Below are 18,078 nucleotides of genomic sequence, written 5' to 3'. Positions count from 1 at the left end.
TGCCGACGGGACAAAGGCCAAAGGAGGAGAGGGGAGGAGGCAGAGGAGGAGGAGTGGGTAAGGCTGGGGTACTGAGGAGGTGTTGCAGGGTTGATACAACATGCAGGTTTGACAGATTTTGCAGACGGTGACAGATTCAGTGTACCCACAAAAAAAGGTACAGGGGGAGGAGTGATGTGATAGAAAAAGTTGAGGTAACAATATTTTTTGGTTCTAGCAACAATCTGCCTCCCATGTAAAAGAAGATTTGTTGGATAATGTTCACAGGTGCTAAAAGTAGCTGCCAGTGTGAATCAGACCGTCCCACTCACCTTGAAGTCAAACTGAATGTCCATGTACTTGCCAAAGCGGCTTGAGTTGTCGTTACGCAACGTCTTGGCATTGCCGAAGGCCTGGAGAGAGGATAGAGAGGGATAAGGAGCGGAGAGAGGAGAGAGAGGAGGAGTGATGATTGACAGATTAAAAGGAGCGGAGAGAGAGAGAGAGAGAGAGAGAGAGAGAGAAAGTGTGATGAAGTCAGGACGACAGACGTCAGGGTAACGGTGAAGCTGCAGGTGTTAGAATCTCTGCAGCGTTTGTCTGGGACAGTAGCACAGATTACAGGGTGTAGAGTACACACACACGTAAACACATCTGGAAATCATCTGGCTCAGACATGCCAGACATCAAAACAAGCACCACGGTAAAACTCCAGTCAGTGAGTGTCAAACAAACAGAAACAGTCACCGCTTTGTTCTTCAGTTTAACATAAATCTAACCCCAAATTACTTTCAGCTCTGTCTGTGAGCGAAACGCGTCCGCGCTGTGTGTCGAGTGTGTTCAACTACTGTGAATACGTCCACACACAGATGACAGATACATAAAATGAACTGTTTGAGTTTTGTTTTTGAAAACATTCCAGTAAACTCTGTAGGTCATAATGTCCATTATACGTTATATTTGCAGATCAATCAATAAATCAATAAAACAATTACAGTCATTAAAAAACAAACCAGTCCTCCAACCTGACAAACTAACCCTCTGAGTGTCACCTGACATTGAGCCCCAATGGCGGCAGGCTTACTGGACCTTGGTTGTCATGGTTACAATACCGTCAGCGCTGAACCTACCTTCGTCGCCATGGTTACTGTAATAACAGTCATGGCTTGGTTAGGTTTAGGAGAAGAAGATGGTGATTTGGGTTAAAATAAGTACTTCCTCAACATTAGACAACATTTGTCGTCATGGTAACAATAATAACAGTGAACGGTCATGGATAATAGAAACAATATAAACTGCCACTTTCACATGGGAATCGAACACCGCTCTCCTGTCTCATCCATCCACCCCAACCTCCTAGATGTTGCCTAGCAACTAAACGTAACTATGGGTCATAATAACCTGCAGCACAGACGACCTATGGGCTTTTTTTTTTTTTACAGGACAGGCTCATAAAAACTAAAGATTCTTCTCGTCTTTGTCACCGTCCACTTATTCTGACTGTTGGCGACTGAAATCAGAGGAAAACAAAACCTCTTTATGCTGCTCTAAAAAAATCCAACAGTACTTCTGGACATTAAGACGACAGATTTCTGGTCTAATAAAAAGATAAAACATTATTCATGATGGTTTAACATCCCTGGCAAATATATCAGCTCCTCGTGTCAAACAGAGCTGACAGATTAATATCTTAATTCTACAAACAGCCACATTTTAATCAAGAAACCAGAACATCCATCGTCCATCCCAGTCATCAACACTACATCAGCTTTCTTCTTCATTGTTATTCATCACTCAGCATCGTGATAGGTCTGGATGGACAGGAAGTCAGCCGGTCTCACCTCCAGCACAGGGTTGGACTGCAGCAGGCGGTCTTTGACGGTCTGCACCTGCTCGCTGGCTGGACAGGTGACGGCATAGTACTGCAGGATCTTCTTGGACGCCTCCGTCTTCCCGGCTCCGCTCTCCCCAGAGATCAGGATGCACTGGTCCTTCCTCTCGGTCCTCATGGAGCGGTAGGAGTTGTCTGCCACTGCGTAGCTAGGAAAGGTCAAGGGGAGAGACGGAGGTCAGGCAGGGAGTCAGCAGGATGTTAGGAGGAGTTACAGACAAATGGACAACAAACAGAAAAACACATGAAGGGATCTGATGTAAGAACATTTCACACTCAAGTCTTGAGACAAAAAAAAAAAAGATCCCCTGTCCGAGAGTAAAGAGGAAAAATACTTAATACAAAATATTCCAATGTCTGCAACAAGATTCTCTACATGTTCTATCAGTCTGTTGCTGTGTGTTTACTGTATTTTAATTCAATGACAATTTAATTTCTCTCAAGGAAAGAAACAAATATCTCTCTATTTATCCATCCATCCATCTAACTAATCAATAATGTGCTTGTCTTAAAACTTATTTGAAGGAGGACCTTAACTTCACCTTCTGTATGAATGTACATGGATGATATAATATTTGGAATCCTGTGGTTTTTAACTGGCCAAGATTTTTATGAGACAGCAAATAACTGTTACAGCTCGCTGTTAAAACTGTTAGATTTTAAGATATCAGATATTGGCTGAAGTGTTTTCAACTGGCAGCTTTAAAAATACTGTAAACAGAGAAACTTCTACATTTGATCAATTATATGAGACAACTAACTTAAGAGAAGAAAAAAATATGCATTAAATATTTACTATTAAATCTGCAATAAGTGATTTGACAACACAACACTGACATGTCATCACCTTAAAAAGGCTGATATGTTGAACTCTAGGTGCATAACCTGCTTAATGTGCAATTTGAAATTGTGAACTTAAACTAGTAAACACATGAATTAAAAAAAAAAAAAAAAATTAAAAATCAATCGTCCAACTGAGAAGCAGACTGCTGGAAATCTGTCGTCACATTTAATTAAGAACACCCAGTTTTATTCACATTAATCAACTCAATGGAAACACAGACCAACTGAGACACAATTGTCTTTTGTCGACTTTAAATAAAAACAGTTGGGCAGATATGGAGCAACATTGGGATTCACTGAAAGTCATGTCTTTGGCTACACGATAAAATCTAAGTCCAGAACCTTCTCTCCTTTCAGCTCTGTTTCTCATCCCTAACAAACCCCCAGTTATCAGTTTAATGGAAGAAAAACTTTCTATGAAATATCTATTAAAATATTAGAAGCTTTGGTTTGTGCTCAACTTAATAAATGGAGCCGAGTAAAATGGAAATCCTCCTTAACAAACGTGTGTCTCTCATGTAACATGTAACAGCTCCTCCCAGTGTGTGACCATGGACAGATACTGGTCCACCAGTATGAACCATCAGGTCCACAGTTAATGCAGCCCGCTGTAGCGGAGCTATCATTTGTCAGCTCCATGCTGTTATCAGAGCCGCTCTGTTGTTTCAGCCTGTTTGGGCTCATTTCTGACACCAGACTAATTTGCTGGAAGATAAAAGCAGCTGCGTCGTACTGTATATGTGTGCAGTCTGTGGGTGTGATATTAGGGAGGGCTTGGGGCTGGGGACGGGGTGGGGTCAGGTTCAGGTCAGAGGAATCCCCTCTCAAGGGAGGAAATCTCTCGCCTGGTACCATCATTTGCTTACTTTTCTTTCCACCCCCCTCCCCGCCCTGTTTTCTCTCTCCAGAACTCCACCTCTCTTTGCCAAAGTACATCTTTCTTTCCACTCAGAGGGAGAAAACATCGGCCCCACACTCAAGTGCTGAAGTGAAGAGAGGGAAAAAAGGAGAAAGAGTCAGTGAGAGACTCTGAAATCTTTCGATGACGCTACTCTGAGTCTCTATAATGCACTTGATTGTTTTGTGGCTGACCTGAGGGGCCAGGAGGATTTCACAGGGAATTCCCTGACCATTCCTGTGGCAACCTTTCAAACAAACACTCTGTCTCATGACCTGACGTCTCGACGTCTGACTCAGAGGGACGGTCAGACCACAGAACATTACATAGCCAGTCGACTTCACGAGAGCGTGAGGCGGCTTGGCCACTTGTGACATATTCCCACAGACTCCGAACACAGTGACAACATTTAGAAATACAGGTGCAACAAATGTTATGTCACTGTGGGGGAGAAAAGCTTCAACAGACTCCTTCTTTTAGGGCGTAGGAACAGAAACATGGAAACATTAAACACGTAAACACACTGTCCACTATGAATGTTTCTGCAAGAAGCTCAAAACAACTCACCTGCACATGTGCACAGAGGAGAACTGATGCTGTTTGATTTAGTTTTTTTCTGTTTTCTGGATTTTGTATGAAGTTAATAGATCATTTTAAAGGATCCTCATATTTCTTTTGGCTCCTAAAGCCTTTGCACAGGACTGTGGGTACGTTTACAGGAAAACACGACTTTTATATGAAATTACTAAAAAGGAAGAAGATGTCAGATTGTTTATAATTTTCTGATGAAGCTTTTCTCCATTTGATTTTCTCTTTTATGACTTTTCAGTAAATAATTTGACTGTAAGTGCCACTTAAATGTAGAATATGTTGATGAACAGCTGAACTGTGTTTGTGTACTTACATATGTGGTGACACCTCGTAGAAGTTGACCCCACGGTATCGCTCCATGTGGTTCTTGGTGTAGATCTCCAGGTCTTTGTATGGGTTCACTGACACCAGCACTGAACCAATGTAAGTCTGATGGGAGGGAAAGCACACAGTCACATTACATGATGAAAACATCAGGACTGGGACACATCAATATCCTGTCAACATCAGATACAACTACAAACTGTTTTAGCGTATTAGCCGTTTCAGTGTGGGTGTGTCCGCACCAGGCAAAATGTGAGAAATTCAAACTTTAACCTTCTACAGAACAAATAACTGTGTCCGTCCTCGTCCAAGTGAAATATAATACACAGCTCATAAAACCCAGTTAAGGTAGCAACAAGAAGGGCTGATTATTGGACATCCGTAAGACATTTTATCAAGAAAAAAAAGACGCATTCAGACTAGAGCCTGCTGATGTTAGCTTAATAATAATAATAATAATAATAATAATAATAATAATAATAGAAACTATCTTGGTCACAATTCTTTTATTATTTAACCAAATTTAAGGAAATCTTTCTTAAAGATGTTTATTTTATTTTATGTGTTCATGATAGATAATTATTAAAGGTCCCATATAGTACAAAGGTAGATGTCCATGTGTTTTTGATTCTATATTAATACTGTGAAAGTATCAAAGCCTCAGTCCACAGGGAAATGCACACAGCCTGTATTCAGAAACTGAGCCTTAAAACAGAGATGGTTTTTGATTCTTAAAACCACAAATATATCTTCTGATGGAGATCAACACTTCAGATAAAACACAGGAAAAGTGTAAAATATTGGACCTTTAATCTTTTGTTACCTGTTTTTTTCTCTCATATTAATGTGGACCCCATAAATCCAGTCATACATACATACACCCCACCCTCACTTCATCCACTCACATAGATGAGGTTCTCTTTGAAGCGCTTGCGCAGGTTTTCTATGAAGGAGGCCTCGCTGGTGTAGTTCTCCAGCAGGACAAAGTCCTGCACCCCCACCCGGTCTCTGGCTGTCAGGGCCGACTCCATCATAGCCCGCACCCCGTCACTAGCCACCACCTAGAGGAGGACAGAGAGGGAGTAGGTGAGGTTAGTGCCTGAATACAACAACATCACCTATGTAGTGTAACACTTCATCAATCATGCTTGGGAAATTGGGGAAAAAGGAGAAAGGAGGGACCAAAAAAAAGAACACCAGTGACACATAATCTATCCTTATGAGAGAAGGAGTGACGGAACTTAAGAAAAGCAGCAAAAAAAATCAATCATCAGTTCTACACCGACAGTGGAAGCAGTGATGTCTAAGACCACATCAATATATCACCTAGAGAGGCAGGTGTAGCTACGCATCACCTGGGTGTGGACTTCAGTTCAGCTACTCATTGAACTGAGCAGCTCCCACAACAGATCATGAAATAACTGAAGAACACGAGATAAACTATGATTATATAAGATTCTAATATTTGACACCTTGTTAAAAACCAAACAGCAGCTTGTTAGTGCCGTCACAGCTGACGCCTGTTTGATTTAATGTGAATATATTAACACTGGATTTCTATTAGACGACCCAAAGCTGCACTATGTAACGTTAGAAAGAAGAAAGAAGAAAATCTTACTAATCTAACTAGTTATTACTTACTACCGTTTGACTCCCTTTGCAGCTCTTATGCTGCTGTAAAACCTTGTGTTATCATTTACCCTCATCCCATAATCATCACCTCTGGCCTCACTTTAAATATTAGCTTCAGCGTTTTAATGAGCCACAGTTAATATTCTGTTTGATTTTGGCTTTTTTGGCATAAATTCTAAAATTACAATTTTAAAGATGATGAATCCAAACAGGGCTGAAACTAAAAAAAATATTTCTCTGGGCCTAAGGCGATGTCTTCAAATGTCTTGTTTTGTCAAAAACCCAAAGATGTTTAGTTTTTTTGTTAATATTAGACAAAGAAAAGCAGCAAATCCTTTTGACAAACTCATCTATCAAGCGACCGATTCTTTCAGTTCTAAATGTAAGGCCAAATCTTTAATCCAATAAACAGTTGCATCCTGAAAACAAAGTTTTTTTTCCCCAGCAGAACCATTTTTATGCACAAATAAATCTCAAAAGGTTAACCACATCCTTCCTGTCCCATAAGCTCTCATCACATCTTTCAGGACTCAGAGAAAATCCCAATTCCCAACTCACAGCCTTCATCCCACAATAGAGCACATTCAGACCAAAGCCAAGAAGCACAGTTTGAAGTCTAAAAGCCATTCACAGACCTCACATTCATTCAAACTCATGCAACTAAACAAAGCAAAGATTTTCTGTTTGTACATCGTCCAACGTTTTCTTTAAAACAGCCCTCGAATGATCTTACCACCTCTAAAACCTGTTACCCAGCCAAGCCCAGATGTGAAGAAAGAAAGTTGTCACTTCAAACAAAGTGCAAAAAACCCCACCTTCACGTATTTAAAAATATTCGGTATAGACTTTGTACAGGATGTGAAGTTAAACTGCAGCACTTACATGTTTAAGCTCATCGATACGTTTGTCCAGGAAACCGTTTTCTAAAATAGAGGCTTGAGTTTTAAGCATAAGGTTGCGAATGTTCGCCACATCCATGTTTAAGACGCACTGAGCTGGACAGAACTACAACCAGCACAACCTTTGCTGGATGACGGGGGCAGGGACCAACAGCACACACATAAAATACAGCAGGTGTTGTTGTTGTGTTATGCAGTACAGTAGTCTTCATCCCTCAGGGGAGTACAAAGATGAGATGGCGAAAGAAAGAGAGGAGAAATCTTGAGGGAGGAGAGGACATATTAATTAGTGCTGTGTGAGACAAGAGGAGCAAATACATGGGAGAGAGATGTAAGAGGAGGGAGAGGGAAAAAAACGAAGGGAGAGGAGATGATGGATGCCAGGTTATGACTCGGGTCCTGCTCCAGCGCTCCATTTAAACCCTACTGGAAAGTTAACAATACTCCCTAAAATTCCACACAGCAGCAGCCTCCACAGCACAACAGTGAGCCCATTAAATCACTGCATCGCCCGTCTCCTCACTGCACAACAGACACGGGCGCGTGCACGCCATCTTGATCCGATTTCACACAAGTATGCATGAATATGTTTGATGCTGTGTTTCAAAGGAGAGCTGCAGCCTCCCATGATGCTTCACACGCTGGTGCTGACCGTTGTTTTTCGGTGCAGCCCTGCCTGTTGTGTTTATACACTTTCATTAACTGAACCACCTCTACGCTTTATTTTTTACAGCTTTTCAGAGAGGCCAGTGGCCCGGCTGAGAAGGAAGCTCTGGCGTTGGCTCACCCCTCATCTTTGATCTGATGATGACTCAAGCTTTCAACGCTTCCCCTTTTTTACTTATTAATCCAGGTTGTAAAATGTGTGTGTGCATGTGTGCATGTGTGTTTGTGTGCACACGTCCTCACAAGGACACAACAATGGCACAAATCCAAAGTCTGGACAATCTAATTTAATCTCTTTAGAGGCCGAGGCTTTTACTGTGAGATTTTAAACACAAATCCCACATTAAAGTGAATATCAGCAGCGATTTTTACCACACAGTGATTATAATGACTGTAGGTCCTTCAGCACCTGTGGCACTTTACTAATGTCTCCATGTCAGAGCACAATAAATGCAGCTTCAAGGCAAATAGAGGTACATGGAGAAAGGAAGATGACACGCTGACAATAATATACAATAATTCACTCCAAGGTGAATAATTGCATTTAAAGTTGAGTCCACAATTCACACTGGATCCAAAAATCCTTCACACAGACACACATGCATGGATGTAATCCAGTGTTACTATTTGTATGTTATCCACCTCCCTGTCTCCTCATATCAGCTGTGTCAGGTTACTGCTAATGCAAACACAACATTTACTACTGCTGCTGCTGCAAGGCTCGGTTTGATCTTCATTAATATTGAATATCATAATATTTCCCTGCATATGTAATATTTTTCATAATATCTTTTGCTCTTAGTGGTAGCAACACTTATACCTGAAACATAAAATACAATAATATAATTATGTCTTATTTATTTTTATTTATGTCTTATTTTACAAAACTGAAACATAAAATATAATAATATATAACGATAGATTGTATATTGTGATATTTGGGTTGGACTGAATCAAGATCTTACATTTTGGACATCGCCCATGACTCGCTGTTGTTTCACATTAAGAGTATACAACTGGTGAAACAAGAGGTGGTTTTTATTGTCAAACAATCACAGCATATTTCTTTATTTTGTTTTATTCAGGCCACAGAAAGCTGTTAGATGATAACCTGCATGTGACACGTCCTCCTCTCCCTGTGTCCTGCCGTTGTGTGGAAAACTACTCTCACTCAAACTAACTGACCTCCTTATTAAAATAACCTGAGTTTGTTTGGCTGCACTGGAAACACACACATCAGCTGCTCTTCTGCTTTATTTCTGACAAATAATTTGCTCAACAAGTAGCAGTTTGCTGCAGCATGAAACCACAATACCACTCTTCATCTTCAGGATCACAACTTTAAAGGAAAGAGAAGAAGTGTTGGATTAATCTGCATCAGTGTGGTACTGATACAAGCTCTAGAGCTCATGCATGTGGTAACTCTATCCCGTGCATCCCTGCTCCTCTCACCCCTGGACGTCATGATCTCTGGTGACCTATTGTTTCACACATCTCCTCAGAAAGCAAAGACACTACAGCTGTGTGTGTGGGTGTGCGTGTGTGCGGACCCTGAGATCTGAGAGTGACTAATACTCTTTATCAGCCATTGCTGAGATACTTCTCACCTGTCAATCAAGCAGTAAGGGCGGTATTTTTGACCTGTTGTCTTTGGATTTTCTGATAACGAACACTTTCTGCTCATACTAACTGTCCTGTTACACTTCTTGATCCAAACATGCTGCTGTTGCTGCAGCTGGAAACATATGAGACGTATGACTTCCTGTGTAGCAGAGGATTTTTCCTGGGAAAGAATTACCAGACAGCAAGTGTTTAGTAAAGGAATTCACCCTGTGGGAACAGGTTCAATCGCCTTTAGGAGGAGAAATCGTGAGATTCATTTACATTAAGGTGTCACGGTTTATTACAGAACCGTCCCAATATTATGGCGCCTGGGAGGAAAGAAACCAGAGACATATTTCCTCACCTCTTCCTTCTCTGCACAGTCTATCTCTCATTCACTTTTCTTTCTTGATCCAGTCTCTTGCCCTCTCTCTCCATTACTTCATTGTTTTCCAATGCTGCTTTCACTGTTTGGCTTTCCTGCGTGTAATACCGCACGACTGGACCTCCACCCGGTCTCAGGAACACACCAAGTATGTGCCTACCCGGTTCCTAAATGTCGTCATGTTTTCCGAATCCTGTACAGCAAACAAGTCTGCATGGAGCCAGGTTAGCAAGAGGAGACCTGAAGAGGCAGAAGTCTCTGCTAAGACATCTACGCCAAAGAGTATTAAGAAAGCAGGTACCAGTAAACAATAAACATCATTCATAAGCTCCAACGTCAGCTCAGCTCATCAACACTGAAACAACAAAGACCTACAGGGTGTTTACAGAGCAGACTTTCTGTATGTTATAAAAATCTGATGACAGAGAACAATTAAGGCTGAGTATTGTTTGAAATGTTGAGGCCTCTCCTCTGTTGGTATCTGCACAACTACTGGACTCGATTGGATGCACTGCGATTAAATTTTGCTGCAGACATTCACAGTCCCCTGACGATGAAGGATACCAGCTTTGGTGACTTTTTAATAATCACCATCATCAAGTCAAAGTTTCAATTTGTGCAATACTTTGGTTTACGACCCAATATCTGCAAAACTAATAACGTTTCCATCAGCGTGTTTGTGGCAACCAAGAACGTTTCCAGAAAGTCCTTTATACCAAATACAATAACTTTGTTGAACTCGTCAGCATCATTCACACTGCAATCATGTCTGTTGTTGTTGTCTGTTCTGTGCATGTTGTGTTAATTTATTGCTGTATTTATTGTTTGTGAGTTACAATGATGTGTTTTAACCAGTCAGGCAAATTTCCACATCTGTGGACAATAGAGATAATAATAATAATAATAAAGATAATAAAAACAGCAACTATTATTATTATTGCTAATTAGCACATGTTGCTAACACACTAAACAGCCTCACAGAGCGACCAGTACTGCTGCAGACGCTTTACCTTGAGTTTGAGGAATGTAAACAAATTTTTCTTTCATTTAACAAAAGCAGTTAAACTTTTCAAAACTAAACTTTTCTTTGCCTCAATAAAATACAGCTCAAACCTTTCAAAATTCAGATTAAGTCAGAAATTGATCAAAGACCGAACCACATCAATGCTGCTTTTTGGTACTTGACAGTTCTTGAAACTGTGCACAGAAAGATTTTGTTCAGATGTACTGAGGCTCGAACCTCGGTGTGTGTGAACACTGAGATTGCACTTTAACTTTCCCTCATTTCAATCATCGTTATCTTGAATCTCACTTCCTCTACCTGTGTTTTTTGAACTAATTTTTCACATCCTTTTAGTCCGCCTGTCAAACGACAGAGTGAACGAGCAGCCACACCTGAGAGGAGCAGAGAAAGGGGGAGAAAGCAGAGGGATTTGATCATCCAGCCCAGCCTGTGAACAATAGCAGCTCTCTCCTTGACCTTTACATCGCCCCGGGCGCACTCGCGGAGCTCAGATGTCACACTGTTTATGTAAACCTCATCTAACCTGCGGCTTTCAGCGCCCCATACAGTGCACAGGATGGGAGCTCAGGTGGTTGATGGTGAAAATTATAAGATATAATAGGCAAAAAACCTGCACAACCAGACCTGATCAGTTTGACAGTGTTTCCACTTCACTGGCTTGTTTGTAATGATAATACTGAGCACTTACTATAGATTGGTCAGTATCAAATACTATGTCCACCTATATCTTATCCACCAGCTTTACTGAACTTTATGGATACCGGTCAACAAAGAGCATTCATTTTTAGGTAGTATTCTCCTGTAATTAAAAAAAGGGGCCCTGAGCCTCTCTTCTGATTGGCTGACTGTTTTCTGAGTGACTGAATAAAACTATAGCAGTTTTCAGGTAAACACTCAGAGAAACCAAATCCTGCAAGGTTGGATGGTGGGTCCAGGTGGGCGGGGCTTGGGGCATGGCTGAGAGTGGTGACTGTTTTGTTGTGACATCACATAGTACCAGAAGTCCTGACGGCTGGTTTTAAGGCTCAGTGTCTGAATACAGGCTGTGTGCATTTCTCTGTGGACTGAGGCTTTGATACTTTCACAGTATTAATATAGAACCTAGACCTGCTTTATAATCACAAACACATGGACATCTACATTTATACAATATGGGACCTTTAAATAATTTTTCAAGATTAAATTGACAAAAATTTACTTGTTCAAGCTTCTCAAGTGTTGGATGGACAAAAAAATGTTAATTTGTAGATGTCAAACTTTGACTAAAGACAGTAAACCTCTTGTAAAGGAAACCTCCCCTTTAAGAGCTGCATTAATTATTAAGTCTCATATCAGGGTTAATGAAGATATTTTAACATTTCCTTTTCCTTTTGTATGACACATGGCCACAGGATAGGATTTAAAGAGCTAATAAACATATCATGCTCGATCGCACTTAAACCAACTGGAGTTAAATATTTGTGAAAGTAAATGATCCAGGTTAAATATGCAAAGAGGAGAACAGAGGAGTGCAGCAGTCAGTTAGAGACAAAAATCCAACTTCTTCTGACTTCTGTTTCACCTGATTTGTTATAACAAGTGAAGTTTGTGGTCCTGATGAAGCTACTCGCAGAATGTTTTGATGCTCATCTATGAATCAGTTCAATTCAATTCTGCACAAGCTGGTAGAATGAAAGAGGAATGGAATGAAGAAATACTGATTCATTTTTGGGACGTGAATGTGAAACTATAACCACAATGCCAAGTGTGACATCAGAAGCCATTAGACCACTGTTGTCCTGTTTGATGGCTTAGATGGAACCACAAATCAACCACAGCCTTTACCAAACAAGGAAGTGGTCAGCAAATCATGATATAACATAACATAACACCTTCGTAGGTAACTTCCTATCAACATCTGATCATCAAAAATATATCTAAATGGTGTCAATCAGTGCTGAAGGATTTTCCCATCACAGCTTATTGGCGCTTTAATGATGGTTACCATGGAAACGCCCGCCCAGAGCAGTCAGACAGGTGGGACGAGCTATCCGAGTCTCCTGCAGGCTGCAGAAACAAACCTGAGGAGATGTGGGCCAAAACAACACGAGCAGCGTGGACTGGGTTTAACGTCGTACCCGGTCACCACGCCACTGAAGGCCAATGAAAGTCAGTGCCTATGTGCATTCCAGTGCACTGTAGGTGTGGCACTCTGCGGCTTCCCCTGAACTTTGATCTCCCAGGAGGGGGGCAGGGAAACACAATGTCCCGACTGTGGACTCGCATATGTATCACTCTTTTTCTCAACGCTATCATCTTGTGACACTGATAACAACCATTAAAAAACAAAAATGACAACTTCAGCGACAGTAAAAAAAGCTGATCTTAAAAGCAGAAATTGCAGAATTTTCCAAAACACACTACTAAAAGTACAGATAAGCTCCAGCTGGAACAATAAGAGAGACTTGATCCATTATTACTGGACATGCAGCTGAGTTTCACCTTGGTTCTGCAGGAGGCTGCTTCACTATAGTTAGAAATAGCTCAACTATAAACTGACATGAATCCTTTACACTGTCACCTTTACTTTTAACCTTCAAATCACACATTAATCATTATTTATGAGACATTTATGAGTCAGTCAGTGAGTCTGAAAGAATTTAGCAGCTCTGTAATGATCGCAGTGGAGAAAAAGCTTTAAGGTTCTCAACTCATTAGGTTTGTACTGTATGCACAATAAACTGATTTACTGAGCCATTCAGAAGCTTTTCACTTGTCACATTTCATCACAACTCAGTCCTGATGAGCTCTACAGAGAGACTAGAATGGACAGCCAGAAGAGAGTGAGGAGAGCCAACATAAACTACCTATTGACCCGAAGTCAGATGCCCAGAAGGCAGTGATGACAGCTGTGTCAGGAATCTCTTAGTGCATTGTACCATCCTGACCAAGCTGTCACCCCTCCATCTTCCACACACACAGAGACAAAGCTCGTAAAGCTGATCAGATCCTTAAGGATGCATGTCATATACAAGTTTGACAGGAGGAGTTCTGCTGAAGTAAGAGAGGAGGCTTGCAGCAGAGGATCCATCGTGATCATCAGCGATACGTCAACACACACTTTTTTCATTAACATGCTCACTCTTACTCTCGGTGAATGCCAAAGAATGCTGCCTGGCTACACAACACCACCATGTGATTGCCTCGCCCCGGGGCAGTGAAAACACACACACACACACACACACACACACACACACACACACACACACACACACACACACACACACTCTCACAGTGCAATGAGGACACACCTACTCTGATATCAAATAGATGCAAATACAATTAGATCTAACAACAGTTCAACAAATACAGAGTCAAGGTGAAGACGGATGCAGAGAGCGAGGTGGAGATTGATTAAAAACACGTCAGTTCTGCATGAGTGAAGAACAAACTTCTGCTCTCGCTCTCTTTCACCTGTGTGTCTTACCTGTGTCCTTGATGTTCAAGAGCACGCTGCCAAGGCTCTTACGCACTTCAAACACCACTGTAGGTGCTTGTTACTAATAAAGCAGCTCCTAAAAAATGTCCTATGAACTCCATCCCCCACTTCAACAGCAAATCCATCTCACACATAACTCCTCACCTTTCACACTCTTCAATGCAAACCTGCACGTGCAGACAAGAAATTCTTCACCAGCACTAAACCATAAAAAAAGTGTCCTGATTCCTCCACATTCGAGACGAACGTGAGGCTGGGCGTCTTACCAAAGGTCTGTACTTCATGGCTCCTGCCCTGCTCTCGACTGATTTGGACAGGGGTTTTTTTTCCGTTTCCACCGAGCCAATAGTCCAGCTATAAGAATATGGCCTCCAGCGCCGCGTCACGACCACTATTTAGCCGAGAGTTTGTTTTTAGAAGCTCTCCCCTCCGTCCTGAGAGCCAGCTGCCATAGCTTCTCCTCTTACTGCTGCTCACACACGCTTCACACACACCTCACTCTCTCTCTCTCTCACCACTCGTTCACCCACTTTTCTTCTCTGTCCCTCCCTCCCTCCAGAGGAAATAGTCCCCATGTTGGGTGACACACAACCCCCCCACCCTCCTCCTTCCTTCGCTCTCTCGCTGTGCTTTTTTCCCTGTGGCCCGCTCCTCAATCCAACAGCCACTAATGTTATAAAACCCACCATAGTTCCACTTTTCTTCTTCTCCCCGTGCCCTTAAAAGAAGGGAGATGGTATAAGAGAGGTAACTCATCTATCACACACACACACACACACACACACACACACACACACACACACACACAACATCCTAACTGCTGGAGAGCAAAAAGGATGAGAAAAGAAAAATGTGTCCTGATGCCAAAGGGGTAAGAAGTGTATGTGCATCCAAGCATGGTGATGTGAAAAAAGGGAAACTCTTGATTAGTAAATGTAGCATGAGCCAATGAGTAATTATCTGTCGGAGCCAAAACAGTTTCCTTTCCCTTCCCTTCCCTCCTCCATCTTTCCTCCTCCCTCGCTCCCTTTCTTCCCCTCTCAGGGATTTACAAGCTGAAGCAGAAACCAGACAGGCAGCCAACAGCCCCACTGTCATAAATACAGCTGTTGATGCTCCCTGCATCAAGCTCACACACACACACACACACACACACACACACACAATGATGCACGTGTGCATGCACAAGGACTTAGCATCATTAGTGCAATATCATTACAGAGAGTGTAATTACTCCAGACCACCATTGCGCGCACACACACGCACGCACACACACACACACACCTTCTTGCTGCAGATCAAAGCCTCTGCAGTCTAATGCATCTGCTTGTTAACACTAATAGAGACTGACATGTTACAGGCGATGGGCGTGTGTTTCTGAGAACAAAGAGGAAGACAAGTTTCCACTACAGTTGCAGGATTAACACTCAGACATTAATGAGGGCTTGTTTGAAGTGTAGTGTGTGTGTGTGTGTGTGTGTGTGTGTGTGTTTTGAGGCAGGGTCACCTGTTAGTATTAGATAAGGAGCAGCCTTATCAGCTTAGCTGAGCTGAGAAATAAATTAAAGCAGCATTTTAGGAAATACTCTTATTTGCTTCCTTCACAAGAGTGAGATGAAAAGCTGAGGTTGGAGACAATTAGCTTAGCTTAGCATGAAGAATGGAAGTGGGGGGGGGGCTAGCCTGATTCTGTCCAAAGACAGGTTGCAGTTACTTGGGTTATGTGCTGGACTACGTCTTGTTGGGTGCAGTAACTTTATAACCACAAAATATGCTGTTTCAGTCTTTATGCTAGGCTAAACTAACCATCTGTTTGATGTCAATCTTCTCATCAAACTTTCTCCAAACAAATAAATATACATATTTTCCAAAATGCTGCACTATTTATTTCATGTACCAGGATGCATTTCCATTAAAATACAAAAGAAAGAAACAAAAAAAAGCTTATAGACAGACACAAAACCAAAGGATGCAGAGTGGACAGAGTGGGGCATTCTGGTCTCTAGTGGATGAGGCTACAAGCTACACCTTCAAAGGGCAGAGCAACAGCAGGAAGGCCTGGTTTTATAGGCCTCATTAGGACAACTCACTCCTTCCTGAGGATGTAAGAGAATCAGCCCAGAACAAACAGTGGCTGCTGGTCTAAATCCCATGAGTCTAATTTCACTGTAGCGATCTCCAGCGTTTATCTTCTTCCATCTGCAGCATCTTCAAATTCTGCCTCCACCAACCTGCAGATGACTGATGTTATACCATACTGTGTGTGTGGTTATTCATGTGGTGAAAAAGGTTGACAGGAGCGTAGCTGGAAATGAGGGAGGAAGAAAAAATAAATGAAAGAGACAGAACGAGTTTAATGTCTCTTGTTTCAGAAATGAGAGCTGCTGTCACCTTCCTCATTATCTTCATCTCCCTCAGTCAGCTCTGAGGCTCACAGCGCTCAAGTAAAGTCTTGGCCATGGGTCAAACTTCTATTCACACTCCTCCATTTAGAAAAAAGATTGGTCAGTGATCTTTTCAATAAGTTTACTGATCAGTTGAGAACCCAGTTTTTATTTATCATCACAGCAGAATGAACAAACCACGAGCAAAGTGGAAAACTACAGCAGCAAAACTGCTCAACAAACTCATTCACAGACAGAGCAGGTGAAAGTGTGTGTGTGTGTTATCAAAGGGAACCTATGCAGGAGAACACACCCTGGGAAAACAACTGACGACACACACACACGCACGCGCACGCGCACACACACACACACACACACACACACACACACACACACACACACACACACACACACACACACACACACACACACACTCTCTCTCTTTCCTCCACGCTGCCCTCTTCTGGCCGCTCTCGACTAAATTAAACTAAATAAGGAGCTGCTGGGTTTTTGCTGAGGCAGACATCAAAATGCCTGAAAATAACTACATCCTCATCTCCCTGCATCCTCGAGCAGGGCAAGAGAAAACACACACCAAAAACACACACACATACATTTTCTATCAGCGTCTGTGTCAGATATCAACCTTTGTCTGATGCCCCCTTTCCTCTCAGCCGTCTCTCTCTCTCTCTCTCTCTCTCTCTCTCTCCTTCTCCTCATTGCCAGTATAATCAGAGCCCCTGCTGCAGGAATCTGAGTAATGTTTTCCAGACGCGCTCTCTCTCTCTCTCTCTCCCTTTCTGTGTGTGAGTCTCTCTCTCTCACCACAGTGTGAGAATACACCGGTCAGACGGCAGGAAACAGGCAGAGATACAGGAGAAGATAGAGGGTTACAGCTGTTTAACACCCATCACATCAACCAGATTCACATGTTTATTCATGTGTGTTAATGTCTCTGGCTGAAAGGGGCTTTTGGCAAGTGAGCAGCAGACTGTAAAGGTGTGTGTGCCTTAGTGTGTGTTTCTGCAGGCTCATGCTGAGGCAGCATATTTGTGCTGAGCTGGAGGGAGGAGGGACTGTATCTGACCACCAGTGTCCCCCTCAGCTGTCAGACTTTAACCCTTTCTTATCCACTTTCTTATCCAGATGGCCACCTCCAACTCCCCTCAAAGCCGGAACAGCATTCACCAGAAGTAACATGCATATTAAATTATAAATATACACTGAACAAAAATATAAATGCAACACTTTTTTCTACTTCCATTTTTCATGAAGTGAAATAAGCTCAACATACACACACGTGCAGATGTCATCCTGAGGCCCTTTGTCGTGCCATGTATCTACTGCTGTCGCCTCATGTTGCAGCAGAACAGACACAACTCCTCGAACTTAAAACATCCCAGATCTTGCATGTTTGCGATGCTCCAGATGTGTGTGCGACAGCATGTTCCACTTCCTGCCGATATCCAGCAGCTTTGCACA

At 42.1% G+C, this 18,078-nt stretch overlaps 1 protein-coding gene across 6 annotated transcripts in view; it reads right to left on the bottom strand.

Annotated features, from left to right (window-relative positions):
- Window positions 1–18,078, bottom strand: part of LOC139614468 (unconventional myosin-Ic-like) — a 59,532-nt gene that overhangs the window by 17,499 nt on the left and 23,955 nt on the right. For 4 of the 6 annotated variants that reach the window (XM_071471766.1, XM_071471765.1, XM_071471769.1 and 1 more), the window contains 4 exons: window positions 5,432–5,587; window positions 4,516–4,631; window positions 1,821–2,019; window positions 312–392 (listed from right to left, as the gene is read on the bottom strand). In XM_071471766.1, the coding sequence (XP_071327867.1) occupies window positions 312–392; window positions 1,821–2,019; window positions 4,516–4,631; window positions 5,432–5,587 (552 nt within the window). Of the gene's footprint in view, window positions 1–311; window positions 393–1,820; window positions 2,020–4,515; window positions 4,632–5,431; window positions 5,588–14,478; window positions 14,723–18,078 lie in introns of those variants that run through there. The other 2 variants (XM_071471768.1, XM_071471767.1) reach the window with 2 other exon arrangements.

This window comes from Trachinotus anak, unplaced genomic scaffold (assembly GCF_046630095.1).
Source record: "Trachinotus anak isolate AG129_WGS33_773 ecotype Australia unplaced genomic scaffold, CSIRO_AGI_Tana_v1 ptg000034l, whole genome shotgun sequence".
In the NCBI taxonomy this organism is placed as follows: domain Eukaryota; kingdom Metazoa; phylum Chordata; class Actinopteri; order Carangiformes; family Carangidae; genus Trachinotus; species Trachinotus anak.
The sequence above is the reverse complement of the archived record's forward strand: the minus strand, read 5'-3'. Positions and strand labels throughout refer to the sequence as shown.